This window comes from Lagopus leucura, unplaced genomic scaffold, assembly GCF_019238085.1.
Source record: "Lagopus leucura isolate 7727_CA_CO unplaced genomic scaffold, USGS_WTPT01 141-0_obj-0_obj, whole genome shotgun sequence".
NCBI classification, from domain to species: Eukaryota; Metazoa; Chordata; class Aves; order Galliformes; family Phasianidae; genus Lagopus; species Lagopus leucura.
Genome location: NW_024967008.1, coordinates 9198 through 36484, shown reverse-complemented (window position 1 = coordinate 36484; position 27287 = coordinate 9198). Strand labels below are relative to the sequence as shown.

Below are 27287 nucleotides of genomic sequence, written 5' to 3'. Positions count from 1 at the left end.
ATGCTGAGGCTGCTGGTGGCCAGCGCTCACCTCCCGGCAGCCACCGGTGCAGGACCCGGTGTGCACGTTTATGCTCGCTTCAGAGGTACTGCTGGGGACAAGGGGACGTTGAGGTGGCTGTCCCTGCACTTCTGGGTGGCAGCAGCCACCTTCGTGTCGTCGTCACGGGATGGGGTGGCACCGAGCGACCTCATGGGGTGGGATGCTGTTGGATGTCCTCGTGGGATGGTGACGAGTGCCACCCACATCAGTGTCCCCAACCCAACTCCTGTCCCTCCAGGTGTCCCCAGGAGCACCCGGGTGGTGCCAGCAGAGCGCAGCCCAGCATGGAACGAGGTGAGTTGACCCAGAGGTGGCCGACAGCAGCATGGGGGCACGTGGCCACCCTGCCAACCTCTGTCCCCCATCCCACAGATGCTGGTGTGGCCTCTGGCCGCACGTCCCCTGCGCCCCACGGACAGCCTGGCCCTGCGCCTGCAGCTCTGGGGTCAGCCAGAAGCACACAGGTGAGTGTCGCCCTGTGAGCACTGCAGGGTGCCACCCCCACGGTGGCTGCGCTCAACTGTCCCCATCCTTGCAGGCTCCTGGGTGCCACCACGGTGCCTCTGTGCTGCCTGGCGGAGGACCCCGGGCTGCCACTTGATCTCAGTCAGCTCCCATTGCGAGACCCTCAGGGACATCCCACGGGGACCACTGTTTCTTTGCGCTGCTCCTACGTCCCCCCCGGGCAGGTGGCAGCAGGGAATGTCACGTCCCAGCCGCCAGAAGGGGTGGCACCATGCCTGTCCCCCCCACGTCCCACCCCAGTGGTGGGGACAGCCATCGGAATGGCATCGCACCGCCACCCCAAACCTGCAGCGGGGAAGAAGGAGGATTTCCAGGTAGGGCACCCAAGGGTGAGGTGACCCTCAGCGCGTTGTCCCTTGTCACCACATTGCCGTGTCCCATAGGTGCGGGTCAGGGTCCTCCAGGGCCACCAGCTGCAGGGCAGTGCCATCAAGCCGGTGGTGACGGTCCTCATCGGCGAGCATCGCTTCAGGAGCAGGATCCGTGCTGGGAACAACCCCTACTACAATGAGGTGGCCCTGGGGACAAGGACCCGCTGCTGTCCCCTCATCCATCTCCAATGCACTCATGGCTTTGCCCGTTTTTAGGTGTTTTCTCAGCATTTCCACCTGACGCCCGCTCAGCTGGCAGCAGTGCCCATCCACATCCAGGTCGGGGTCGATGGCACCGTGGGGATGGCGACAGCGTGGCAGCCGCTGACTTTGTCCCCAACCCCACAGGTTCTCAACTCCAGGGCCATCCGTGCCGATGCCATCATCGGCGCCTTCAAGGTAAGGATGACAGCGGGGGAAACGGGGTGACAAAGCTCACCTTGGCCCTTTTCTTCCACCGTCTGCTCCCAACAGCTGGACGTCGGCACCGTCTACAACGCACCCGGTAGGTGGCCCTGCATGGTGCTGGGTGCCCACGGGGTCACCGAGCTGCACAGAGGTGACGTGGGTGTCCCCAACCGGAGCAGGGCGCAGGCTGGGTGGGACGTGGCTGAGCCTGCAGCACCCCCGGCACCCCGATGCTGGATGCTGTGGGTACCTCCGTATCGGCGCGGCCGTGCTGCGTGCCGGCGAACCCGTGTCGGTGAGCACCTTTAAGCATCATTGTGTTAATGGATTAATTAACTAAAACATAGCGTGTATCGGTACATACGTATCTTTTTCTTAAAGGAACGGGAGGAGGCAGCGGGGAGCCAGGAGGTGGAAGCCAATCTCTTGCAGTCTGCGTTGCTCACCCCATGCGTGGCCACGCTGCAGCTCCGCATCTACCGTGCTGAGGAGCTGCCCCGGGGTGGGTGAGGGCTGTGAGGGGCGTGGATGCCACCAAACGTCCCCTAACCCTAAAACTGGCCAAACGTTAGTCCTAACCCTAGTGCCAACTCTAACTCTAAGCCTAGCCCTAATCTCACCCTAATATAGCCCTGTAAAGAACCCTAACCTAACCCTGACACAGCCCTAACAGTAACCTAACCCAACCCTAACACTAACCCAACCTTAATTTATCCTTAACTTAACCCTGACCCTAAACTCACCCTAACCCAACCTTAATCTAACCTAACCTAACCTAACCTAACCCTAACCCTGAACTAACCTAATTAAACCCTAACCTAATCCTAACTCATCCCTAACCTTAACCTAACCTGACCCAACCCTAACCCTAACACTAACCCAACCTTAATTTATCCCTAATTTAACCCTGACCCTAAACTCACCCTAACCCAACCCTAATCTAACCTAACCTAACTCTAACCCTAAACTAACCTAAATCAACCCTAACCTAATCCTAACTTATCCCTAACCTTAACGTAACCTAACCCTAACCTAACACAACCCTAACACAACCCTAACCCAATCCTAACCTAGCCCTAACCCTAACACAACCCTAACCCTAACTTAACCTAACCCTAACACAACCCTAACCTAACCCTACCCTAACCCTAACTCAACCTAACGCAATCACTCCTGGCACAGAGGAGCCGTCCCGTCCATTCCTTGCTGGCAGCAAGAGGAGCTTCGTGGCAGCGGCGGTGCGCGCCAGCTTTGCGGGCAGGACGGTGGGTGCTGGGGGCACGGTGGGTGCTGCTGACAGGTGCCCAGGGGTGACAGTGTCCCCAACACAGCTCTGCACTCGAGCGATGCCCCCCGATGCCAAGCCCACGTGGAACGAAGTGCTCTTCTTCCCCCTGCGGGTGAGGCGCCCCCCACCCCAAGTGGGCTCTCCGATAAACCCCTTATTTAAAATCCCCAATTGAATCCTCGATTTCCTCCCCCTCCCCAATTTTGTCCCCCCAGCTGCCCCCGCTCTGTGACGCTGTCGAGCTGGCCATCCTTAGCGGGTAATTGGGGCATCCCTCAATTTGGGGGTCCCCCGGTGTTGCCCCCAGTCCAAGGTCCTTGGACTGTCCCCCTTGCCCTCAGGTCCAAGGTGCTGGGCACAGCCGCGCTCCACCTCTCCCACATCTCCTCCGCCGGTGCTGAGCTCGAAGGTGAGTCTGGTCCCACCTCAGGGGGGAGGGGGGTCCCAGCTTGCAGCCCCTCCCTTCCTGAACCCCATGGTTTGCTTTAGGAGGGGTCCCAGGTTTCTTACCCTGCTTCGGACCCAGCTTCCTCCCCTTCTATGGTCCACGGAGAGATGCTGCTGACGTGCCCAGCGTGAGTGCAAGAGGTGACAGCACGGAGCATCACCTGCATTCAGGGGGGACGCAGCCCCCCAGCACCCCCCCCTCTATGTTACAGGACACCATGGTGGCATACAGGGGCCGGGTGCTGCTGGAGCTCAGCACCCACACAGGGGACTCCGATGGGCGCCAGCAGGACGCCATCGCCCCAGAGGACATCACCCGTGTGCAGGTGGGGACACAGTGACGCGTGGTCACTTCTTATCCCAGGGTAGGGGGGGATTATTTGGGTTTTTTGGGGGCATTTTCTCTTCTTGCAGCGCCTTCTGCCCCGCCGCCACCGCCTGGGGCTCTGCGCAGTGTTCTACTCTGCCACCATGCTGCCCCCCGCATCCGAACCTCTGCGCTTCGAGCTCAGCATCGGCAACCACGGGGACACCGGGGACACCTCGTGCCGCCCCGCTGCCTCCGCCTCACCGCAAGGCCACCCCCTCTTTGATGGTGAGCAAAGCAGGGGACACCCCCTGTCCCCTTGGGGACACCGTGGGGTGCTCATCCCGCTGTGCGCGCAGGGAACCGCTACTACTGCATGCCTTGGCATGACAGCAAGCCGGTGGTGGCCGTCACCTCCAGCTGGGAGGACGCTGGGCAGCGGTGGGACGGGCAGAACCTGATGCACAGTGTGGGCGAGAGGCTGGTGAGCAGCCAGGGGTGGGGGGAGGCGTGGAGGTGGGGACATGGGGATGTGGGGACAAATGGATGTGGGGATATGGGGACGTGGGGACATGGGGCACAGGGGGTGAGGACATGGATATGGGGACATGGGGACATGGGGATGTGGGAATGCAGGGATGTGGGGACAAATGGATGTGGGGATATGGGGACGTGGGGACATGGGGCACAGGGGGTGAGGACGTGGATATGGGGACATGGGGACATGGGGATGTGGGAATGCAGGGATGTGGGGACAAATGGATGTGGGGATATGGGGACGTGGGGACATGGGGCACAGGGGGTGAGGACATGGATGCAGGGACGTGGGGACAAATGGATGTGGGGACATGGGGACATGGGGCACAAGGGATGGAGACATGGGAATGTGGAATGCAGGGACATGGGGACAAATGGATGTGGGGACATGGTGACATGGGGCACAGGGGGGTGGGGACATGGATGTGGGGACACATGGACATGGGGATACATGGGTCTGGGGATGTGGGGACATGGGGCACAAGGGATGGGGACATGTGGATGTGGGGATATGGGGACATGGGGAGACATGGATGTGAGAACATGGGGACAAATGGTCACATGGGGCACAGGGGGTTGGGGACATGTGAATGTGGGGACACGGAGACATGGGGACACATGGGTGTGGGGATATGGGGACATGGGGATGTGGGGCACAAGGGATAGGGACATGTGAATGTGAGCATGCAGGGACATGGGGACAAATGGATGCAGGGATATGGTGGCATGGGACACAAGGGGTGGGGACACGAGGATGTGGGAATACAGGGACATGGGGACAGATGGATGTGGAGATATGGGGACATGGGGTGCAAGGGATGGGGACATGGGGATGTGGGGACATGGGGACATGGGGAGACATGGATGTGAGAACATGGGGACATGAGGACATGGGGCACAAGGGGTGGGGACACAAGGATGTGGGAATGCAGGGACATGGGGACAAATGGATGTGGGGGCATGGGGATGGAAAGCATGGATGTGGGGACACACGGATGTGGGCACGCAGGGACATGGGGACACACGGGATGGGGACACATGGAAGGGTTTGGATTAAAAAGGACCTTAAAGTTGGGCCGTAACGATGCCCAGATGGATGTGGGGATGCAAGTATACATGGACAGGGGAAAGTGGTGACCCCTACAGACGTGGGGACACAGGGATGTAGGGATGGGGGACGTGGGGACACACGGACATGGGGATGGGTGGCAGGGATGAGCAGTGGGTGGGGGCTGGTCAACGGTGAGGTTCCACAGGAGGGAAATGTGGCAATGCTGCGGAACGCGAGGCCGGACGCCCTTGGGGACGTTGGCAGGAAGCTGCTGCGTGAGCTGGCGCAGGACTGCAGGTCAGCAGGCGGAGGGGGGGCTGTGGATGCTTTAATCATTGACCCCAATGCTGGAAGTGGGGTGGGGAAGGGAGCCCAGCACCAGGGAGGATGCAGTGGGGGGTTCCGAGGAAAACATGGGGCACTGGAGGGAAAAACAGTGGGGGTAAATGGGAGATTTCAGGGGGAAACTGGGCGTTTGTGGGGGGTAATGCAGGATTTGGGGTGAAAGTTGGGCACAAATAGGAGAAAATGGGAAATCTGCGGGGGAAATAGAGCATTTATGGGGGAGGAAATGGGGCATTGTTGGGAAAAAAATGGGTGTTTTGGGGGGGAATGGGACGTCGGAGGGAAAAAATGGTTCAGTTAGGGGAAAAATGAGCATTTGAGGGCCAGACGTGGAGCGTTTTGCAGGGAAATTGGGTGTTTTAGGAGGAAAATTGGTGTTTCTGGGGGGGTAATGTGGCATTTGGGGTGAAAATTGGTATAATGGGGAGAAATCAGGTGTTTTTTGGGGGTGGGAGTATTTTAGAGGGGAGTAGGGGGCAATTCTATGGAGATATGGGGCGTCTGGAGGCCAAAGTGAGGTTGTGAGAACTATTGGGGGTCAGGGGGGTGGTTGGGCTGGAGGATCTCGGAGGTCTTTTCCTACCTTGGTGATTCCATGATTCTACGAGATGGGGGCATTGCTGAGGCAGGAGTGGGTTGGGTTGGATGGCAGTTGTGCATTTTTTGGGGGGGAGGGGAGGACGGAGGGCATTTCTGAGGTGGAAATGGATGCTTGAAATCCTGGATGTGGCGCTCAGGGACACGACTGAGTGGAGGGCTGTTGATGAGGGCAGCATGGTTGGGGCATGGTTGGACTCGATCTTTGAGGTCTTTGCTGACTTGAGTGATTCTAGGATTCTATGATTTTTTTTTTTATGAGAATGAGGTGTATCTTGAGAGAAAACGGGATGATCTGGAGGAAAACGAGGCTCTTTTTCAAGGGAAACAGGGCGTTTTGTGGAGGATCTGGGGACCGGGCTGCAATTATGGTGTAATCTGGGAGGAAACAAGGGGCGTTTTGGGGTGAAAATTAAACATTCTGGGGGCAAGCCAGGCAGGTGAGCATCCCCAAATCCTCTCCCCAGGGCTGCCCTGCCTGTGCTGCAGGCCCAGCGCCCCCGGACGCGGCTGGACGTGGAGCTGCGCGCCGCCCGCCTGCAGCTCCTGCAGCTCCTCGCCTCGGCTGCCGCCGCTGGGCCTCCGCGCCGGGCCTGGGCCGAGCTGCTCCCCGAGGCCGAGGCCTGGCTGGGCCGAGTGGCCGCCCTGCAGGCTGAGGTGTGGAGAAAGCCCCGTTTTGAGGGGGTTTTGTGGTTTGGGTTTTTTTGGCTCTTGATGTCACAGAATCACACACACAGAAAAACAGAACGGCCAGGGTTGGAAGGGACCTCGAGGATCGCGGAGCTGCAACCCCCCGCCGCACGCAGGGCCACCAACCTCCACATCCAACAGCAGCCCAGGCTGCCCAGGGCCCCATCCAACCTGGCCTCCAACACCTCCAGGGATGGATGGGGCATCACAGCCTCTCTGGGCAGCTGTTCCAGCACCTCACCACTCTCACAGCACACAACTTCCCTCTGACATCCAACCTCCAGCTGCCCTCCCTCCATTCAAACCGTTTCCCCTCGTCCTGCTGCCAACTCCCCTTGCACAGAGCTGACTCCCCTCCTGCCTGCAGGCTCCCTTCAGGCACTGCAGGCTGCACTGAGGTCACCCCGCAGCCTTCTTTTCTCCATGCTGAACAAGCCCAGCTCCCTCAGCCTGTCTTCGTGGTGGAGGTGCTGCAGCCCCTGCTCATCTCTGCGGCTCCTCTGCACCCTCTCCAGCAGCTCCCTGTCCTTCCTGTCCTGGGGGCTCCAGCCCTGGACGCAGTGCTGCAGATGGGGCCTCGCAGGAGCAGAGCAGAGGGGGACGATCGCCTCCCTGTCCCTGCTGCCCCCCCTCTGCTGACGGAGCCCAGGCTCCCGTTTGTTGCCCAGCTGCAATCATGCACTGCTGGCTCGCGTTCAGCTTTCCATCCCTCAGGACCCCCGGCTCCGTCCCTGCAGGGCTGCTCTCAAGCACTGCTCCTTCCAATCTGTGCACATACCTACGGTTCCTCCAGCCCACGTCCAAAACCTTGCACTGTGTTGTGTTGAACCTCATCAGGTTCACCCAGACCCACCTTCCAAGCCCGCTGAGGTCCCTCTGAACGGCATCCCTTCCTTCCACATGGGTGTCCCCCCTCCATCTTGTCCTGCTCTGTCCCAGCCTCAGGCCGGTGTTCCCGATGTGTTGCTGTGGCTGCGGAGCGGTGCCCGCTGCCTGGCCTGTGCCCGCATCCCCGCACACCGCCTCGCCTGCTCAGCCCTCGGCCCCGCAGCCTGCGGGCGGCTCTGTGGACGGACGCACACCCTGATGCTGGAGGTAAGGCAGCAAGTGGCCCTTGGGCCCCTCATGGCCCCTCAGCGCCTCTTCTACCTCCCCATTTCCCCCAAAATCCAGTCCATTCCCCTCCGTGTCCTCTCCAAGTCTTCTCCATATCCCTTCCACTTTCCTTCTGTGTCCCATCTGTATCCGCCCCATAGCCCCCTCTACAACCTCTCCATATCCCCGCCACGTCCCCTATGTGTTCCATCTATGTCACCTCCATATCCTCCCTGCAGACCCTTCATGTCCCCTCCATGTCCTCTCCCCCTGTATGCCCATTCACCATTCAAACCGTGTCACCTCCATCTCCCCTCTCTGTGCTCTTCTCATTCTCTCCCTTGTCCCCTCCGTCTCACTCCCATGTCAACTCCATACCCCCTCCACTTTCCTCTCCGTGGTTCCTCCATGTCCCATTTATGCCACCTCCATGTCCCCCCTGTGTCCTCTCTAAGCCTTCTCCATATCCCCTCCACTTTCCTTCAGTGTCCTGTGTCCTTCCATAGTTCCCTCTACAACCTCTCCATATCCCTTCCATGTCCCATCCGTGTCCCATCTATGTCACCTCCCCATCCCTTCCAAGTCCCCTCCATGTCCCATCTGTGCCACCTCCATGTCCTTTCCCTTCATGTCCCCACCATCTCCTCTCCCCCTGTATATCCATTCAACATTCAAACCATGTCCCCTCCATGTCCCCTCCCCATGCTCTTCGCATCCTCTCCCAGTCCTCTCCGTATCTCTTCCATGTCCCCTCTGTGTCACCCCCATGTCAACTCCATGTCATCTCCGTGTCCTCTACATGTCCCATTTATGTCACCTCCATGACCCCCCCATACCCAACCCCTCTCTATCTCCAAGTCCTCTCTGTATCCCATCTAATTCACTTCCATGTCCCTTCTGTGCCCCATCTGTGACATCTCCACATCCTCTCCACATTTCCCCCATGTCCTCACATGTCCCATCTATGTCACTTCCCTGTCCTTTCCACGTTCATTCCACGTCCCTTCTATACCTTCACCCCATCCCTTCCATGTCCACTCTGTGTCCCCTCTGTGTCCCCTCCATTTTCCCTCAACATTTCCCCGCCTCACCTCTTCCTCTATACCTTCCCACATCCCCTCTGTATCCCTACCCTCCATGTCCCCTTTGTGCCACACTCATGTCCCCCCACGATGTCCCCAGGTCCCGGGACACCTCCATGCCCAGCTCCGGGTCCGGCTGTGGCTGGGGCGTGTGGCTGAGAGCCAGGAGCTGCCGCGTTACTTGGAGGGCGCCCTGCACATCTATGCTGAGACAGTGAGTGCTGGGCAGGGGACAGCAAGGTGACACTGGGACAAAGTGACATCGTGACATGGTGACGTGGTGACACTGACGTGGTGGTGAGATGATATGGTGACATGGTGACACCATGACGTAGTGACACAGTGATATGATGACATGGTGACGTGGTGACACTGTGACATGGTGACACAATACCAGGGTGACACAATGACATGATGACATGGTGATGTGGTGACACTGTGACACCATGACGTGGTGACACAATACCAGGGTGACACAATGACATGGTGACATGGTGATGTGGTGACTCCACAATGTGGTGATGAGGTGATATGGTGACGTGGTGACACCATGATGTAGTGACACAGTGACATGGTAACGCCATGATGTGGTGATGAGGTGATATGGTGACATGGTGACACCATGAGGTAGTGACACTGTGACGTTATGACATGGTGACATGGTGATGAGGTGACACAGTGATGACATAGTAACGTGGTGACATGATGACGTTGTGACATGATGACGTGGTGATATGGTGATGCAGTGACACAGTGACATGGTGACACTGAGACATAGTGACACCATGACATGGTGACACTGTGACATGGTGGTGAGGTGACATGGTGACCATGACAACACTGTGACGCAGTGACGTGATGACATGATGATGTGGTGACACGGTGACACTGTGACATGATGGCATAGTGACACAGTGACATGGGGACATGATGACATCACGATGTAGTGACATGGTGATCTGGTGACACTGTGATGCTATGACATGGTAACATGGTGATGTGGTGACACTGTGACATGATCATATGGTGACACTGTGATGCTGTGACGTGATGACATGGTGACATAAAGACGTGGTGTCACCACGACATGGCGATATGGTGACACAGTGATGCTGTGCCATGACAACATGATGACATGTTGTAACGTGACATCGTAACATGGTGATGCTGCGACATGGTGACATGGTGACATAGAGACGTGGTGCCACCACGACATGGCGATATGGTGACACAGTGATGCTGTGCCATGACAACATGATGACATCATAACGTGGTGATGCTGTGACATGGTGACGTGGTGACAAGGTAGCATGGTGACATGGTGACACCGTGACGCATTGATATAGTGACACAGCAGTGCTGTGACAAGACAGCATGGTGACATGATGGGGTGATGAGGTGATGAGGTGATGTGGCAATGCCATGGCGCAGTGACACGGTGACATGGTGACATGATAACACGATGGGGTGATGAGGTGACGTGGCGATGCCATGGCGCAGTGACACGGTGACATGGTGACACAGCGGCGCCCCATTCCTACAGTACGAGAACCAGACGAAGATCCTGGGCAAATGGAGCAGGCAGGCGCTCCCAGCTCGCCCCAGCTTCTCCGACGTGGCCGGCAGAGTGGCGCTGCCCCGCGAGCGCATCCGACCCCCCCAGGGCTGGTGCTGGGATGGGCCCTGGGCTGTGGAACCACCACGGAGGTGAGAGCCCAAGGGACACCCCTCCCCGTGCGTGGGGACAGCGAGGTGATGGCAGCTGCTCCTGTCCTCAGGCTGCTGCCAGAGCCCGAGGCTGGCATGGACGAGGTGTTGGAGGAGGTCTATGAGAACCAGAGCCGGCGGCACGGCGGGGAATGGGGACCTGCTGCTGTGCCCAGCACTGATGTGGTGAGAAGGGGTGACACGGGGGCAGTTGAGTGGCACAGATGCCCCAGAGCTCAGCTTCTGTCTGCTGCAGGCCGGCGCAGAGGTGCCCCCCAAGGAGGAGGTGGCGTGTCCCCAGGGCTGGCACGTCACCGATGACTGGCGGGTGGAGGTGACAGGGGCCGTGGATGAGGCTGGTGAGCGATGTCCCCATGTGGGTGTGCTGGGTTGGGGGGGTGGCAGAGGTGATGACAACAACGTGGGTGATGCAGGATGGGAGTATGGGGTGAGCGTGGCGGCCGGAGACCCCTCACCTGCGTGGCACCCCAAAGAGGAGATGTATCACACACAGCGACGGCGGCGATGGCTGCGCACCCGGCGTAGGGACAGCAGTGCCCAGGAACAGGACACCGATGTGGTGGTGGGAATGGGGTGGCACATATGGGGCTGGTGGGGTGGCAAGGAAAAGGGTGATAGGATGGGGGGGACAAGGATGGGGTGGCAGGAACAGGGTGGGAGGTATGAGGATGGAAGGGGATGGGGAGGTGGATGTGAGGGTGGTAGGGAGGGGGTGGCAAAAATGGAGTGGTGAGGTTGGGGGTGACAAGGATGGGATGGCAGGGTGACCAGAGTGGAGTGGCGCAGGTGGGGTGGCAAGGAAGGGGGTGACAGGATGGGGTTGAACAGGATGGGGTGGCTGGAAGGGGGTAGCAGGGGTGGAATGGCAAGGATGGGGGTGGGTGACAAGGATGGGGTGGCAGGGACAGGTGTTTGGCCACCAGCCCCCTGCTCTGTGCATCCTTCTCTCCCCACACCACCACCTTTGTGCCACCCATCCCCACAGCACAGCCCCGAGGCTCCGGATAAAGCATGGGAGTACGCATCCCTGTGGGGCGGCCGCTTCCATCTGCAGCGCCGAGCGGGTGATGCGTGCCGGCGGCGCTGCTGGCGTCGGCACATGGTGCCAGAGCTGCCCTCATCTGTGGCTGCCATCTTCCTCCTCGAGGGCACAGCGGTACGGATGGGGATGGATGGAGGGATGAGAGGGATGGGGGTGAAGGGAGGGACAGAGGGATGGAGGGAGGGATGGAAAGGGATGGAGGGACAGGGGGATGTGGGGATTTGAGGACAGGGGGATGGATGGAGGAATGGATGTAAGGAGGAAGAAACAGGGATAAAGGAATGGGAAGGACAGAGGGATGGAGGGAAGGAGTGACGAGGGGCAGAGGGATGCAGGGATTCAAGGACAGAGGGATGTAAGAACAGAGGGATGGATGCAGGGATGAAGGGACAGAGGGTCGGATGGATGCGAGGGCAGGCAGGGAGGGAGGGAGAGATGGATGCAGAGGTGGGATGGAGGGACGGACAGAAGAATGCTGAGAGGGAGGAACAGAGAGAGGCATGCAGAGGTGTGGGGATGCAGGGACAGTGGGACACAGGCACAGCGGGATGGAGGGACATGAGGACAGTGGGACAAGGGGGCCGGGTTGACTGCCCTAGCCCACATCCCAACTTGTAGGATGCAGAGGAAATGCCAGAGAGCAAGCAGATGGCAGCAACACCCAAAGGCCAGGGACACCCCCAGCACCCCACGCCTGTCATCCTCTGCACCTTCGAGCGTGAGCCACAGGACACTGGGGGAGGATTCTGGGGGTCCAGGGGTCCCCAATGCTAACACTAACCCAGAGCCTCCTGACATCCCTCCGTCCTTCCTCAGGACCCAGCTCCTTCCAGCTGCGCTGTTACCTCTTCCAAGCGCTGGAGCTGAAGCCCCACGGCACCAAGACCACAGCAGGTGGGACCCCCCCCAGCACCCTGACCCCCTCCAGCAGCACCCTTGGGTGCTGACAGTGGGCGCTGCTCCCACAGACCCCGTTGCCCACGTCTCCTTCGTGCACGTCAGCCAGAGCACCCGCGTGCTGCCCGGCACCCTGGACCCGGTTTGGGATCAGTCGCTGCTCTTCCATCGGGTGCAGCTCCATGGGGACCCACGCGGGCTGCGGGATGAGCCCCCAGCTGTGGTGGTGGAGGTGTTTGATCAGGATGGAGGGGTACATTGGGGACACCCAGGGGTGGGGAGCACCTATAGGCAGTGGGCAGCCATGGGTGGGGGCATCCGCGCCCTGTCGCTGCCTCGTAGGGTGCTGGGAGCTTCCTCGGGAGAAGCGTGTGCACCCCAAAAGTGTGGCTGGATGTGGGGCGCCGGAAGCCCCCCAGGCTGCAGAGATACCCACTGCAGGGGCCGGGGGGGCCGGCCGGGGAACTGCTGGCTGCCTTTGAGCTGCTGCACGAGGCTGAGGTGAGAGGTGGGCAGCAGGGGGGGGGGGGGGGGGTCCCAGAGTCTGTCCCCAGCATTCACACCCCTGTCACCCCAATAGGACGGGGCAATGGCACGGCTCAGCACCCCGCCATGGAGACAGGGCACCTTTGGCATCCCCCCAGGCATCCGGCCGGTCCTGCGGCTGATGGCATTGGAGGTGATGCTGGGTGGCAGGGAGGAGAAGGGGGGGGGATGAGGTTTGGGGCAGGGAGGGGACAAGGACATGGATGAGGAAAGGGGTGGGGGCGGGATGAGAAGAGGATGGGGACATGAACAGTAAGATGGGATGGGATGAAATAGGACAAAATGGGAAGGAAGGGGACAGGATTGGGTGGGATGGGATGCGATGGAAAAGGGAGGGATGGGAAGGGGCAAGATATGATGGGATAGGACAAGATGGGGACAGGGAGGCTGGGGACAAGGATGTGGACAGAGACAGGACAGCAGTGAGGACAGGAATGGGAACAGGGACAGTAATGGAGATGGGTTGGGGATTGGGTTGGGCACAAGAATGGGGTAGAGGTGGAGAATGGGATGAAGATGGGAAGGGGACAAGGGTGGGGACGGAGACCGGGAGGCAACAAAGACAGCAATGAAGAAGATGGAAATGGGGATGAAAAGGACAGGGATGCAGGAAAGGATGGAGATGGGTGAGGGACAGGGGTGAACAGATGTGGGCCCTACAGGTGCTGGCATGGGGGCTGCGGGGGCTCCGTGGCCGCTGCCTGCTGCCCGTGCGCGCCCCCAGCCTGGAGGTGCAGTGTGGGGGGCACGTCCTGCGCATCCCCCCCATCACCGACCTCGCCACCAACCCCAATTTCCCCATCAACGCCTTCCTGCTGACGCTGGTGAGCACACGGGGACGGGGAGCAGAGCCCACCCGTGGGTGCTGGCAGCCTGGGGTGACGGCGTGGCTTGGTCCCAGCACCTACCAGTGGAGGAGGAGTACGTGCCCCCGATCCGGCTGCGGGTTTTGGACACGCAGGGCTTTGGGTTCCGGCCCCACGTGGGCCAGGCGTGCGTGCAGGACCTGGCGAGGTTCCGCCATGAGCCCGATGGAGAGGAGCAGCTGCCCCAGCCTTGTGTCCCTGTGTCGGGTTCCAACCCCGGTACAACCCTGTCCCACCCCCCCTCGCCCCTGCCCCATCTCTGCCCATCCATGCCCTCTCCCTGGGACCCTCTACTGCATCCCTGTCCCTTCCCCATCCCTCAGATATCCCTGTTCCATCTCTATCCCTACCACCATCCCGTTCCTATTCCTACCCCATCCCTGTCCGTCCCTTTTCTGTCCCTCTTATCCTCCTACCCCCTCCCTGCCCTGTCCCTGACTCCAGTTCCTCCTTGCCCCATCCCTGTCCCATCCCATCCATCCCTTTCCCATCCCTGCTTCATCCCTTTCTCATCCCTGTCCCATCCATGCCCCCTCCCTGTCCCACCTCGTCCCCCCCGCTGTCCCATCCCCGTCCTTCTGCAGGACGCTCACTTTGTGTCCCCCCCACACACAGCTGCTGCCTGGGGCAGAATTGCTCAGGTGAGCCCCCCCGTGTCCCCTAAACCTGTCCCCATCCCCAACAGCCCAGGCTGTGCCATGGGGTCCCCTTGCCTCCTGTTCCCAAATGTCCCCCCCACTCCCAACAGATGCTGCCCAAGGTGGCCGCTGAGAAGGGGACTGCAGACAAGGTGGGCAAAGGAACTGGGGGCCACCAGGGGCCACCAGAGGCATCCTGCCTCACCCTGCTGCCCACCAGGACACGGAGAGGGAGGAGGAGGATGAGGAAGAAGGCGACTGGTGGAGCAAATTTTACATGGCCATGGGAGACAAGGCAAAGAGCCACCGGAGGACACACAGGGACAGCCTGAAGGTGAGGGGAACAGCGTGACATGGGGCAGGGGATGGGGATGGGGTAGGAAGGACAGAGGTGGGGGTGGGGGTGGGAATAGGGTGGGACTGGGACAGGGCTGGGGTGGTGGTAAGAACAAAGATGGGGATGGGGGCAGGGATGGTTGGTGATAAGGATAGGGGGATAAAGAGGGGAACATGGTCACGGATGGAAACTGGGGGAGAAACAGGATGGGGATGAGGGTTAGGGATGGAAAGTGATGAAGAAGTGGTTGAGATGAGGATGGGGCAGAGGTGAGAACTGCAGTGAATACAGGATGAGGACAAGGACGGGGACAAGGCTGGGGACAGGGGGTGAAGACGAGACGAGGACAAGGACAGGAATGGGACAGGAATGAAGATGATTGGGGACAGGGACAGTGATGGGATGGGAACAGCGATGAGGAAGGGGACTGGAAGAGGAGAAACACCACAGCAGGGATGGGGACAAGGCAGCCCCGCTGTGCCGCAGGTGTACGGCTGTGAGCTGGAGGCGGTGCCCAAATTCGAGGGGCTGCAGGATTTCTGCCAGACCTTCCCCCTCTACCAGCCGGGGGGGCAGCAGGGGGACGACCCCGTGCCTGTGGGCGAGTTCAAGGTGAGACCCCCGTGCCCACAGGGACCCCAGACCCAGGATGAGGGGAACTCGGGGTGCACGGCCATGCTGTCCCCCCTCTCCCAGGGGCTGTTCTGTCTCTACCCCCTACCCGAGGACCCCGGGGTGCCCCCGCCGCCCCGCCGCTTCCAGGAGCTGCCCCCCAGCCAACCCCAGCAGTGCCTGGTGCGCATCTACATCGTCCGTGCCTTCGACCTGTCCCCCCGTGACCGCAATGGGATGGTGAGGCCACCGCCGCGTCCCCCACCCCGTCTGTCACCATCTGTCACCCTGACGGCCCCCTCCCTGCTGCCAGTGTGACCCCTACGTTCGTGTCTCGCTGGGAGCAAAGACACTGGGCAAGCGTGACCACTATGTGCCCAACACCGTGGAGCCAGTTTTTGGCAGGTAGGGCCACCGTGGGTGGCTTGGTGGCACTGCCACTCCTGGCTGGCACAGAGCAGAGGTGCCCAGGAGGGCTGTTGGAGCTCTATGCTGGGGGATCCCCACCCCCCATGCCACCATATCCCTGATTTGCCTTCAGGTCTCTGTGGCAGCAGTTCTCTGTTAGTGTGTCCCCATTCCTCGTGCTGGAGGGTCCCTGCAGCACCACATCCCGCTCCCTCATGTCAGCAGGTCCCCATGCCACCAGCTCCCCATTCCCCATGCAGGTGTGCCCCTATAACCCCGCATCATCATGGCAGCAGCTCCCCATTCCTCGTGACAGCAGGTCCCATAACACCAAGCCCCCACGCTACCAGGATCCCATTCCCCATGTCACCAAGTCCCCATTCTCCACACCAGCAGGTCCCCATGCCATCAAGTCCCCATTCCTCTTGCCAGTAGGTCCCATAACACCAAGTCCCTTTGCCACTGAGTTCCCACTCCCCATGCCACCAAGTCTCCGTGCCACCAGCTCCCCAATCTCCATGATAGCAGGTCCCGTAACACAAAGTCCCCATGGCACCAGGATCCCATTCCCTCTGCCACCAGCTCCCCATTCCTCATGACAATAGGGCTCATAGCCAAGTTCCCATGCCACCGAGACCCTACTCCCCATGGCAGTTGGCCCCCTAAAACCAAGTCCCCATGGCACCACACCGGCTCCTCGTTCCCCAGAATAGTAGCTCCAACAAAAATGAGTCCCTGTGCCACCGAGCTCCCATCCCCCACGCCACCAAGTCCCCATTCCTCATGATAGTAGGTCTCATAACACCAAGTCCCAGTGCCACCAAGGTCCCCATGCCACCAGCTCCCCCTTCCCCATGGCAGTAGGTCCCATAACGCCCATTCCCCACACCACCAGCTCCCTATGCCCCCCTGTCCCCACGCCAGCACATCCCACACCTGTCAGCCCCTGCCCTGGTGCCAGCAGGTCCCCATGCCCACCAGTGCTTGTCCCCACGTGGGCTCACCTCGGGGCTGACCCCACTGCCAGGATGTTCGAGGTGATGGGCACCGTCCCGTTGGAGAAGGACCTGAGGGTCTCACTGCTGGACCACGACCTGCTGCCACCCGACCAGGAGATTGGAAGCACCACCATCGACCTGGAGAACCGGCTGCTGTCCCGATTCCGTGCCCACTGTGGGCTGCCCCGTCTGTACCGCATGTGGGTGACCCCCAGAATGGGGAGGGGGCTCTGGGATTGGGGGTAGGGATGTGGGGAGGGGGTGGGTATGGAGGGATGAGGGCAAGGGAGGTGAGGAGGGCACAGCGGCATGGGGACAAGGAGGATATGAGGGGTACAGGGGTATGGGGACAAGGAGATGGGGACACAGACATGGGGAGGGCACGGAGGCATGGGGACAAGGGGATGGGGGCCATAGGGGGACGGGGGGCAGGGAGGTGGGCACAAAGGTGCAGGGACAAGATGGGGAGGGCACAGGGACATGGGGACACGGAGTTGAAGAGGGCATAGGGATGAAGGAAGGTGGGGAAAAGGAGGTGTGGAGGGCACAGGGGATGAAGTGGGTACATGGGATAGTGACAGGACTGGGAACAGGAAACGGGGACAGAGTGGGCAGGGATTTGGGGACGTTTGGGTGGGATGGGACAGGAGCAGGGATGGAGATTGGTTGGGACCAAGGGGATGGGCAGAGGGAACCGGGAACAGGGAGGTGGGGCAGGGTTGGCATAGGGGGCATGGGGAGCTGGGAAGGGCACAAGGGGATGGGCACAGGGGAGCTGGGGATGGAGTGTGGGACGGGGTTGGCACAGGGTTGGCACAGAGGACATGGGGAGCTGGGAAGGGCACATGGGGACGGCATGGGGAGCTGGGGATGACACAAAGGGGAAGATGAGGGGATTGAGTGGGCACGGGGCTACGGGGTGGGCATGAAGGGATGAACACCACAGCCCTCAGCCCCACACTGCCCACAGGGATGGCCCTGGGCGCTGGCGGGACCAGCTGAGCCCCAGCCGGGCACTGGAGCACCTGGCTCACAGCCGGGGGCTGCAGGCACCCGAATTCAGCGCCGATGGAACCGCCGTCATCTTTGGGGGCTCCACCTTCCTGCTGAGCCATTTTGGTGGGTTGGGGTCTGGGGGGGGGGGGGGGGGGGGGGGGGGGGGTGATGGGGTCCCTCCGATGGTCCGTCCAGAGGGTTTGGCATTGCAGAGAGTGGACCCCCCACATATCGTCACCCCGGGGCGCCCCGGGAGCGCCTGGCCCTGCATGTGCTGCATGCATGGAACCTCGTCCCCGAGCATCTGGAGACCAGGACGCTGTACAACAGCGCCCAGCCTGGGCTGGAGCAGGTGGGGATGGGGTGGTGGGGACAGCGGGGTGCAAAGAAATGTTGGGGGTGATGGGAAAAGAGGAGTGGTGGGGATAGGGGAACCTGGAGAGGTGCTGGGACTGGGGGGTGGTGGGGACAAAGCTGAGGGTGGTGGAAACCTCGGGCATGGAGGGAATGCAGTGGGGCGAGAGGGAGGGATGCTGGTTTGGGGGCAGTGGGGACCCTGGGGTGACAGGGACAGCCCAGCAGGGAGGGATGCTGGTTTGGGGACAATTGGGGCACCATACCATAAAGCGATGCCTGGGGATGATGGGAACAGGGGGTGGTGGGTTGGGGGGGGTCCTAACGCAGTGGGCACAAGGTGGGATGCTGGGGGTGGGCGACGGGGAGCTCACAAGGAGACAAGTGGCAGCACATCCACCCCACGGCACAGGGCAAGGTGCAGATGTGGGTGGACATCTTCCCCGCCAGCCTCGGCCCCCCTGGACCTCCTGTGGACATCACTCCCCGCAAACCCCAGAGGTGAGAGCTCTCCACGGGACAGGGATGTCCCCGGGGGGAGGTGGGGGGGGGTGACACAACCCCCCTCCCCAGCTATGAGCTGCGCTGCGTGGTGTGGAACACCCGTGACGTGGAGCCAGGGGACATCAGCGCAGCAGGGCAGAGGATGAGCGATATCTACGTCACCGGGTGAGCACAGGGCCAGCGCTGCGTCCCAAAGGCCGTGGGGACAAGGTGGGGGGGCCGTGGGGACAGCTGTACCTCCCTCCCCACGGCGTGCAGCTGGCTGGATGGGCTGGAGGAGCAGAAGCAGAGGACGGACGTGCATTACCGGGCGCTGCAGGGCGACGGCAGCTTCCACTGGCGCTTCGTCTTCCCCTTCCAGTACCTGGCAGCCGAGCAGCGCTGCGTGCTGCCCCGCAAGGTGCCGTGCCCCGTGGGGAGAGGGGGGAGAAACGAGGTTTTGGGAGCCGAGCGTGACCCCCTTCTCCTCCCCTCGCACCGTGCAGGAGCATTTCTGGAGCCTGGATGAGACGGTGCTGAAGGTGCCCCCGAAGCTCATCCTCCAAGTGTGGGACAACGACAAGTTTTCAGCCGATGATTTTTTGGGTGAGGGTCCCTCTGCCCACCCGAGGAGGGGCACAGAGGGACACCCAGGGCTGACGCTTCTCACTGCAGGTGTCCTGGAGCTGGAGCTCACCCGGCTGCCCCGTCCAGCCCAGCGGCCGCAGGACTGCACCCTAAAGCCACGTCTGAGCCCCTGGCCCTGGGGGAAGGCTCGGGGACCCCCCCGTTTCTCTCTGTTCCGACAGAAGCTGGCGCGGGGTTGGTGGCCCTGCGTGGTGCACGAGGGTGGCACGCAGCGCATGGCGGTACGGCGGGGAAGGGGAGGGCAGTGGGATTTGGGGGGGGGGGGGGAGGAGGAGAGAGGGCAGGGAAACTCATCCCGCCCCATATCCACCCGCTGCTCCTCCTGTAGGGCAAGCTGGAGCTGAGCCTGGAGCTGCTCGACGAGAAAGAGGCAGAAGAGAGACCGGCGGGGAAAGGCCGGGAGGAGCCCAACGCGTACCCACCGCTGCAGCCCCCCGTGTGAGCCTCGCAGATCCCGAAGGGCACAGAGGGGGAGGCAGGGGTTGGGGTGACGCGGCTCCTCGTCCACCAGGCGCCCCGACTCGTCCTTCCTGTGGCTGCTGGCCCCGCTGCGCGCCCTGCGCTACGCCGTCTGGCGGCGGCACCGCTGCCGCATCACCGCGACCGCGGCTCTGCTGCTGCTGCTCCTTCTGCTCCTCAACTTCATCTACTCTGCCCCGGTGAGGGCAAAGGGCCCCCAAACCCCCTCCTGCTGCTCACGGAGCCCTGCTGAGCCCCCCTCCCCCCGTTCCTCCCCCCTCAGGGTTACTTGGCCATGAAGCTGGTGAACCCGCTGCGCCTCTTCGGTGCTGGAAGCAAACACTGAGCATCCACAGCGTCAGAGGACGGAGCACCGAGGGGGCGCAGCCTCATCCCCTCCTTAATAAAATCAGAACTGAGACGGGCGAGGCAGAGCGGTTCTGCGAGCAGAGCGCCAGGAGGAGCTCAGCACGAGGAGCGCAGCGGTGCCACACACACACCAACATTTATTCCAAGACACGTTACAGCTGGGAAGAGGTGCACAACGTTTCACTCCTGGCTCTCAGGCAAAACAGAGGCAAAACATCACAGAGCAGCCCCCTTCCAGGCCCCACAGCGGCTCTTCGGGCACTTTAACAAGCTTCCATCCACCCCAGTACAAGCATCCTGCCCACAAGGCACTGTTCCCCGCACGCTGGGACCCATCCTGGGTCAAAAACAGCTCCCAGCCCTGCCTGCAGCACCCATGAGCGGAGTGCTGCCACCTGGATGCGCTCAGAGCTCAAGGACGCACCGACCTGCCGTCCCTGTGGGCACCCCGTGCCATCACCCCCCAGATCCACGAGAGCAGCTGCAGGAGCCCAGTGCAGCCCCCGGGGCGACGCTGCTTCTTCCCATGAGAGAAACACAGCGAGGAGTCACTGACAGAAGCAGTCACTGAGGTAGGAATAAACCAGGACTCCCTGGAAGGCAGCGAGGGCTGCGGCTCTGAGAGGCCCCCGTGGTTCAGCTGCTGCTGCTGGGAGCAACGAGCCAGCAAAGCAACGACATGCAGGCGGTGTTGGAGGTGTGTGGAGGCACAGAATGCCAGAGAGGGACAGAGCTGAGCCCCAGGGCAGCAGCAAACAGGGACTGAGAAGGGAGAGTGTGGTATTGAACCCTGCCTGGAGCAGGGAAGCAGTCAGCGTGTCCTCAAAACACCCAGCACCGGGGGTTAATGGATGGAGGGGCTGCACAGAGGTTTGAGGGGCGAAGAAAAAGCAGGAGGGTCTCTAAAGAAGGCCTGAGGTGGGTGATGGGAGCAGCCTGAGCAGGAGAACAGCTTGGCAAAGCCCTCCTGGAAACGAAACGGCTGCAAAGGGGTCGTGGCAGGAACCCAGCGAGGAAAGCAGGGCTGGGACTTCGCAGCCAAAGCGGTGAGCGCCGCGGATGTGCGATGGCAGAGCCAGCCCAGCACTGCCACCGCGCTGCGAGCCACCTCCAGCAGCTCCCAGAGCCCAGCTCCAGCTCCCAGCAGGCCTGCAGGGGACAGCAGCTTCATCCCCAGCACAACGTGGGTCCCCTCTGGCACCGGGGGAGTCCAGGAGCCCAGGGACGAACAGCAGCCGTCCCCACCGTGGTTCCTGGGGACACCGGGGGCGCTGCCACGAGGCAGCCTGTCACACTGCAGCTTCAGTAGAAATGCTTCCGGCTCTGCTCCTGCCACTTGTTGTACACAATGACTCCGATTACGATGGCGAAGACGACGGCCACGAGGGAGAAGAAGACAATTAAGAAGAGAGCCAGGCCGCTCATGGGCTCCAGCGGTGCCTCCACTGCAGGGGAGAGGAACAGCCGTGAGGCCTCGGTTGCTGTGCAGCAGCTCATTGCCATCCTCTTGACAAAAGCAGCACGATTCCTAACAGAGCTCAGCTGCTTCGCTGCTGAGACGCCACAATTCCTGCTCCTCCACCCCCCACTTACTTCCTGGCAGCTTGAGGTTGTCCACCACAGGCAGGTAAACCTCCTTGTCCCGCCGCTCCTCCTCCAGCGTCCGCTCCACCGTCAGCTGGTACAGCTTCAGAGAGATGATGTCGTGGTTGTCTGCGAGCAGAGCAGATGAACCCTGAGGTGTCACCCACCAACACGGCCCCAGCCAGGGATGCCAACGCCACCGGTGGCACCGTGGGACGTCGTCGCTCAGCCAACGGCCCCTGGATGGCAGCTGTCCCCTCCCAGCAGCACTCACCTCCTCAGGGCAGGCTCTGAGCTCTTCCAAAACCTCCAACGGGAACCTTTAAGCTACTTAAACCGACAAACAACAGCCCAGACCGAGCCACGGTCTGACTCAAAAGCATTCACGCTCCCCCATTGCAAAAGCAGAGTGTTAGAATCAGCCTCACATGACCCTATTTCCTCTGCTTGTGACCGGGGTGTTATTAGTGGGACAACGCGAGTGCTCCAGGCCAGCCTGCCAGCTCCCAGGGCATTAGGCAGAGATCTGAGGAAGAAAAGGAACTTCTGTTGGAGCCAACACCGGGCCCAGACACCAGCCAGTGTGCTTTCATAGGGCGTAACTCAAAATCAGGCTTAAAACCTGCCCGGCGAGACAGAGCTGGGTAACTCCGAGCCTCACAGCACCCCAAGCAGCACTGCAAGAGAAGGGGTGAGCAGAGAAAGGCAAAGGGCTTCAGCTCCTGCAAAGCACCGCTTCCATCAGCCCACCCTGCACCCTTCCCCAGCACCACTGCCCTGCAGTTAGGAAATGCAAAGAGCAGACTCCAGCTGCTCTGACAGCACAGCCAGCACCTCTGTTCTCACGGCGTTTTAAGAGCAGTGTTTTAACCCCCAGCAGCAGGACAGCAGTGATCTCAGCGCTGCCCTCAGGCTCTGCCCATCACAGATGAGATTCTCAGCTCTCGCTCTGTTCTGCTCCTCCTGAGGCTCACAGCTTGGGGACCAACCCTCCCAAGCCGCTGCTGTTTGGCAGGAGGTGCTGGCTGAGCTCTGCCCATTCACTGCCAGGACATCACCGCAAGCCTCATCTGATGGCAGATGGAGCTCAAAGCTGCCTATGGAGCTGCACAGCACACCCAGACCGGGATCCAAGCTCCCCAAGATGAAAAACAAAGTTCCCTCAAGCAGGAGGAGATCCTCAGGCGCTCTGGAAGCCCCTCCACGCCTCAGCTGCACCTCCAGACACCCAAAGCTGCACAAGAGCTGCTCAGGGCCCACGCAGCAGTACCTGAGAGGTCTCCGGTGACAGAGGAGGTCCCAAAGTAGTACCCACGGGGCAGGCGCACGCCAGGCACGTCGATGCAGTCCCTCCACTCCTGCTTACCATCAATATCTATCAGCACCTGCAAACAAAGAGGTTCTGGTAGCACCAGGCGCCAGCACGGCTGCCCGAAAGCCCCCCAGCAAGCAGCAACTCACCGTCAGCCTCCTCTTGACGTAGCGGATGACCAGGAAGGTGTCGTGGTTGAGGTTGCGCACCATGGCTGTGCAGCCCCCCAGCTCCGTGGGTCTGCCATCCCTGTCGTGGTCGTAGGTGAGGGAGCCGTTGTTCACCATGGCGGAGATGTAGGGGAAAACACGCTGCAGGGAGAAGGGCCAAACTCAGCTCCCAACTCTGCCCCGGCATCACGGCGCGCCCGAGGGGTCTGGAAATGCTGGATTTTGGGTGGTCCCAGCTGGAAGCAGGAGCTGGGATCACTGTGGGTCCTTTCCCACTCGGGACATTCTGTGATCCTGTGGCTTCCTACTGACCCCAGGTTCCTTCATCCCAGCTACGCTTCCCCAAAAGCTCCATCCCTCGTCATCCCCTCGCCTTGACTACCACACGTGTAGGACAGAAGAGGAAGTTCTCATGCTTGCTCCCTGCTCACACAGGGGTGCCTGCAGCTCCACTGAGGGAATTCCCTTACTGACAGGACAAAGTATCACCAAGCAGCTCGGAAATGGGGATGTCAGCAAGAGCCAGTACCTGATTTCCTGGGCTGTACCTCCTCTTCTGAGCCTGCGAGTCCAGTATCGCAAAGCAAGAAAGAGCACAGAAGCAAAATGGTCACAGACCAGAGTTTAGCAACTCGAAATTGCAACCTGGGAATCCTCTGTGCGCAGCTCAGCGAGGGCAAAAGGCAGAGGGGGGGTTCAGCTGCTGGGGCTCTCAGGCAGGATGCAGCTGGCGGGCTGGAGAAGCACAGCCACAGCCCTGCACATCCACGGGACCAACAGCGCACCGATCCCTGCACGGTGCCAGGAGCACCACAGCCTTCGGTCAGAGCACACCAAGGCATGGCTATGAGCACAAAGTCCACCCAGGGCCAGAGCAGGCTGCTAGCAATGTTTGCTCGTTGTTTATTCAGCAGCTGCAAGGTCAGGGCGCATCGCAGCGGTGCCCCCTGCATCCTCTGGGGGCTGCAGAGAGGAACCAGGGCAGCCCTGGGGGTACAGGGAGAGCACTGAAGGTTGTGGGGGTAAAACAGTGCCTGTTCACCAGGAGAAGCCGCAGTTACCAAAAGGCGAATCGTTTCACAAGTGACAACAAACCAGCACCAGGATGGGGCAGGTCAGGTTTTAACCGCCTCACGACCCCAACCAACACCAAAAGAGCCCCAGACAAAAAGCAGACACAGCAGGCAGAGCGGCAGAGCGCAGGCACGCTGTGCCCCCTCCAAAAGCAGCCCCAGCACGCAGCCAGCTGGGGGGGCTGCTGCTCTGCTCGAGCTCCATGAAGTCCATGTTTGCTTCCCCCCAGCTGCTGCTTGCCTGCAGCCTTCCAAAAGCTCAGCAGCTCACCATGCAGCGGTGGTGACCCATTTGTTTTCTCCTACCCTGCTTTTTCTGGGTGAAGGTGGCAACAAATCTGCTCACAGACTGCCTCACTACAAAGAAACCGACCACGCGGGGAGGAGAAGGAGGCAAGGCAAGCTGAGTAATCCCTGCTGGCAGCCAGCCGGCCTCCAATTTCAGATCCAAAAAGCTCACACCTCCCTGGCTGCAAGTTGAGCTCGGTGCTGAGCTGCCCACAGTGCAGCCAGCAGGGCGCACATCAACCCCAGCTCACCTCCTGCTGCTTCTCCTCGTTGGGGTAGGTGTCCACAAACACCCCCAGGCCCAGGAAGTTATCCTTGCTTCCAAAGACGGGTCCTGGGGGGAAAGGACAGACAGTAAGAAGGACAGAAAAGAGACAGAGGCCCTGCAGTTCCTCCGAGGGATCCAAAGGAGTGCACAGAGCCTCTCAGGCCACTGTGTGCCCCAGAGAGGTGAACCAACAGCCCTCCCTGCAGGCACAGCCTCCCTCCAGCAGGGTTTACCTTGCTGCATGCGGTCCTTGGTGTACCAGATGGCAAAGCCGTCACCGTTCAGGTTCTTCTTGCCTTGCCCGTGGATTTTGAAGTGCACCTGCATCTCCCAGTCACGGAGGTAACACGGCTGCGAGGAGGAACAACCCCTCAATCCCAAAGTCTCTCCTTTGGAACCCATTTCTCCACCCCCAGCCCAAGCTCACACACCTCAAGCCTCCCCAGCACACCTCTCACTCCCCAACACCACTCAAGACACCATTTTTTCCCCTAAAACCTCACATCCCAGTGCCACCCCCATCCCAACTTTCCAGCTCCAAACCCATTTGCATGACCTCCCACCCATCCCAGATCCCTGCGCTCCAAAACCTCTCCCTCTGAATCTATTTCTCTACCCCCTCCCCTTAAGTGCAGACACCCCACATCCCTGACCCCTCCCCCACATTCCCCCCCCCCCATCTGAATCCATTTCTCCAGTTCCATTTTATTGCCCCCCACGTCCCCCTCCACTCTAAAATCTCTCCATCTGAACCCCCTTCCCCTCTTCCTGCCCTCTCCTATCAAATGCAGCTGCCCCACAACCCTGACCCCTTCCCACTCTGAAGTCACAGAATGGCCAAGGTTGGAGGGACCTCAAGGATTGCGGAGCTCCAACCCCCTGCCGCACGCAGGGCCACGAACCTCCACATCCAACAGCAGCCCAGGCTGCCCAGGGCCCCTTCCAACCTGGCCTCCAACACCTCCAGGGATGGACGGGGCATCACAGCCTCTCTGGCAGCTGTTCCAGCACCTCACCACTCTCACAGCACAGAACTTCCCCTGACATCCAACCTCCAGCTGCCCCCTCTAAGTCTCTCAACCTGAACCCGTTTCTCCCCCCTGCTATCCCCTCTCTAAGTGGGATACCAGTCGGAGGATTCCCTATAACCCCAAATCTCTCCATCTGAACCCAGCCCCCTTTACTCCCCCTACTATTCCCACCCCCTTCTCCATATACCCCCCCCCAACACTCCAAAATCTCTTCTGAACCCATTCCTCTTCCTCCTGCTCCCCCCACATCCCCACCACCTTCCCTACATCCCACAACCTCCAAACCCCTTTTTTACCCCATTTCTCCACCCCGGCCCCCCCCCCCGAACTCCCCACCCCACCCCCCAAACCCCCACACCCCGGTTCTCACCACACGGTTCCACACGGCTCCCCACTTGCTCTGCACGTCGGGCGTGAGGCGGATGTACTGCGCCATCACCATGGCGTTGCCCTGCAGCTCCCACAGCCCCGCGCTGGCCGAACCCACTCCTGTCAGGTCCACACCACCGGTCGGTACCGGGCCTCGAGGCCCCGACCCCGGCCTGCCCTCCACCCCCGCTCCCCCCCTCACCCTGGTACGGTTTGGACAGCGAATGCTCCCGTTTCAGATGCTCTTCCGTTTGTTCGGCCCACGGCCCGCCCAGCCCCACCGCCACAACCAGCAGCACCAGCCCGGCCCGCCACCGGCCCGCCGCCATCTTGCCTCCTCCTCCTGCCAGCCCCCCGCGTCCATTGGTCAGCTCTCTCGGCCCGCCTCCCAGCCCCGCGCGTCCATTGGTCAGCTCTCTCGGCCCGCCTCCCAGTCCCGCGCGCTCATTGGTCGGCTCGCTCCGCCCACGGCGCGATGCTGACGGATGGCTGGCTGCACGGCGTGGCTGTCAGATGGGGGAGAGGATAATGCGCGCAGGGGGTGATGGGGCTTCAATTAAAGGACACTTCCGGGATAGAGGTGCGGCTGGATCCCAGCGCGGGCCTGGGGCTTCCTGGGCGTCTCAGTTTTCCCAGCGTTCTAGGTGCTGCCTACGGGTCCCAAGGAGCCTTTTGAATCCTGTCCGTGTGTCATACTGACCTCAAGAGTCCAACCCCGGCGGGTTATGTACTCCCCTCAAGGTCTTGCCCTTAGGTTCTAGTGCCCCCAAGGGGCCTGGGTCCTGCAGCACAGATCCCAGTGCCCGCCTCCAAGGTCCTGCCCCCACCCTGGATCCTGTCCCTTAGGGCTTAGAACCTTCCCACTCACTAAGTGAGGCAGGTATTATAGATCCTAGTGGTCTCACCACCGCTTTTTGTCCCTCAAACTTAGTTCGCGTTGCAGGTCATTCTGCCCTCCATCTCCATACCCCGCCCTCCACTCGAGCCTTATGCCCCACATCCAAAGCCCTGCCGCATAGTCCCCAC

General features: G+C 60.9%; 2 protein-coding genes across 2 annotated transcripts; one reads left to right on the top strand and one right to left on the bottom strand.

Annotated features, from left to right (window-relative positions):
• Nucleotides 1–20143, top strand: LOC122192914 (myoferlin-like). Its single transcript, XM_042893600.1, has 46 exons — nucleotides 1–85; nucleotides 281–336; nucleotides 415–506; nucleotides 581–881; nucleotides 951–1079; nucleotides 1155–1217; nucleotides 1287–1337; nucleotides 1413–1443; nucleotides 1526–1641; nucleotides 1728–1848; nucleotides 2529–2746; nucleotides 2850–2893; nucleotides 2976–3043; nucleotides 3124–3209; nucleotides 3294–3407; nucleotides 3496–3676; nucleotides 3748–3886; nucleotides 6386–6575; nucleotides 7548–7703; nucleotides 8886–8999; nucleotides 10329–10492; nucleotides 10564–10678; nucleotides 10749–10868; nucleotides 11499–11669; nucleotides 12174–12273; nucleotides 12372–12449; nucleotides 12524–12705; nucleotides 12795–12953; nucleotides 13033–13131; nucleotides 13661–13822; nucleotides 13900–14066; nucleotides 14734–14836; nucleotides 15326–15451; nucleotides 15536–15691; nucleotides 15765–15856; nucleotides 16887–17057; nucleotides 17828–17976; nucleotides 18066–18205; nucleotides 18620–18708; nucleotides 18781–18876; nucleotides 18970–19111; nucleotides 19197–19296; nucleotides 19366–19559; nucleotides 19667–19776; nucleotides 19850–19997; nucleotides 20081–20143. Exons 1-46 carry the CDS (start codon nucleotides 1–3, stop codon nucleotides 20141–20143), a joined length of 5751 nt encoding a protein of 1916 aa, XP_042749534.1.
• On the bottom strand, nucleotides 20102–26590 carry LMAN2L (lectin, mannose binding 2 like). Its single transcript, XM_042893609.1, has 9 exons — nucleotides 26464–26590; nucleotides 26263–26381; nucleotides 25095–25212; nucleotides 24845–24927; nucleotides 23762–23794; nucleotides 23212–23373; nucleotides 23021–23135; nucleotides 21760–21879; nucleotides 20102–21611 (listed from the first exon to the last, which is right to left on the bottom strand). The coding sequence occupies exons 1-9, from the start codon at nucleotides 26588–26590 to the stop codon at nucleotides 21469–21471; spliced, it is 1020 nt and encodes a 339-aa protein (XP_042749543.1). The 3' UTR covers nucleotides 20102–21468.
• Between the last annotated feature and the right edge of the window lie 697 nt (nucleotides 26591–27287).

Bases quoted from the DNA above. Each gene is read 5' to 3' on its own strand.
- LMAN2L (XM_042893609.1), bottom strand. From the start codon at position 26,590: ATGGCGGCGGGCCGGTGGCGGGCCGGGCTGGTGCTGCTGGTTGTGGCG. The intron at 21,880-23,020 runs GTACTGCTGCGT...CTCTGCTCGCAG, and splicing joins TGTCACCGGAGACCTCTCAG to ACAACCACGACATCATCTCT. The intron at 21,612-21,759 runs GTAAGTGGGGGG...TCTCCCCTGCAG, and splicing joins CAACCTCAAGCTGCCAGGAA to TGGAGGCACCGCTGGAGCCC.
- LOC122192914 (XM_042893600.1), top strand. From the start codon at position 1: ATGCTGAGGCTGCTGGTGGCCAGCGCTCACCTCCCGGCAGCCACCGGT. The intron at 3,210-3,293 runs GTGAGTGCAAGA...TCTATGTTACAG, and splicing joins ATGCTGCTGACGTGCCCAGC to GACACCATGGTGGCATACAG. The intron at 19,297-19,365 runs GTGAGGGTCCCT...TTCTCACTGCAG, and splicing joins TTCAGCCGATGATTTTTTGG to GTGTCCTGGAGCTGGAGCTC.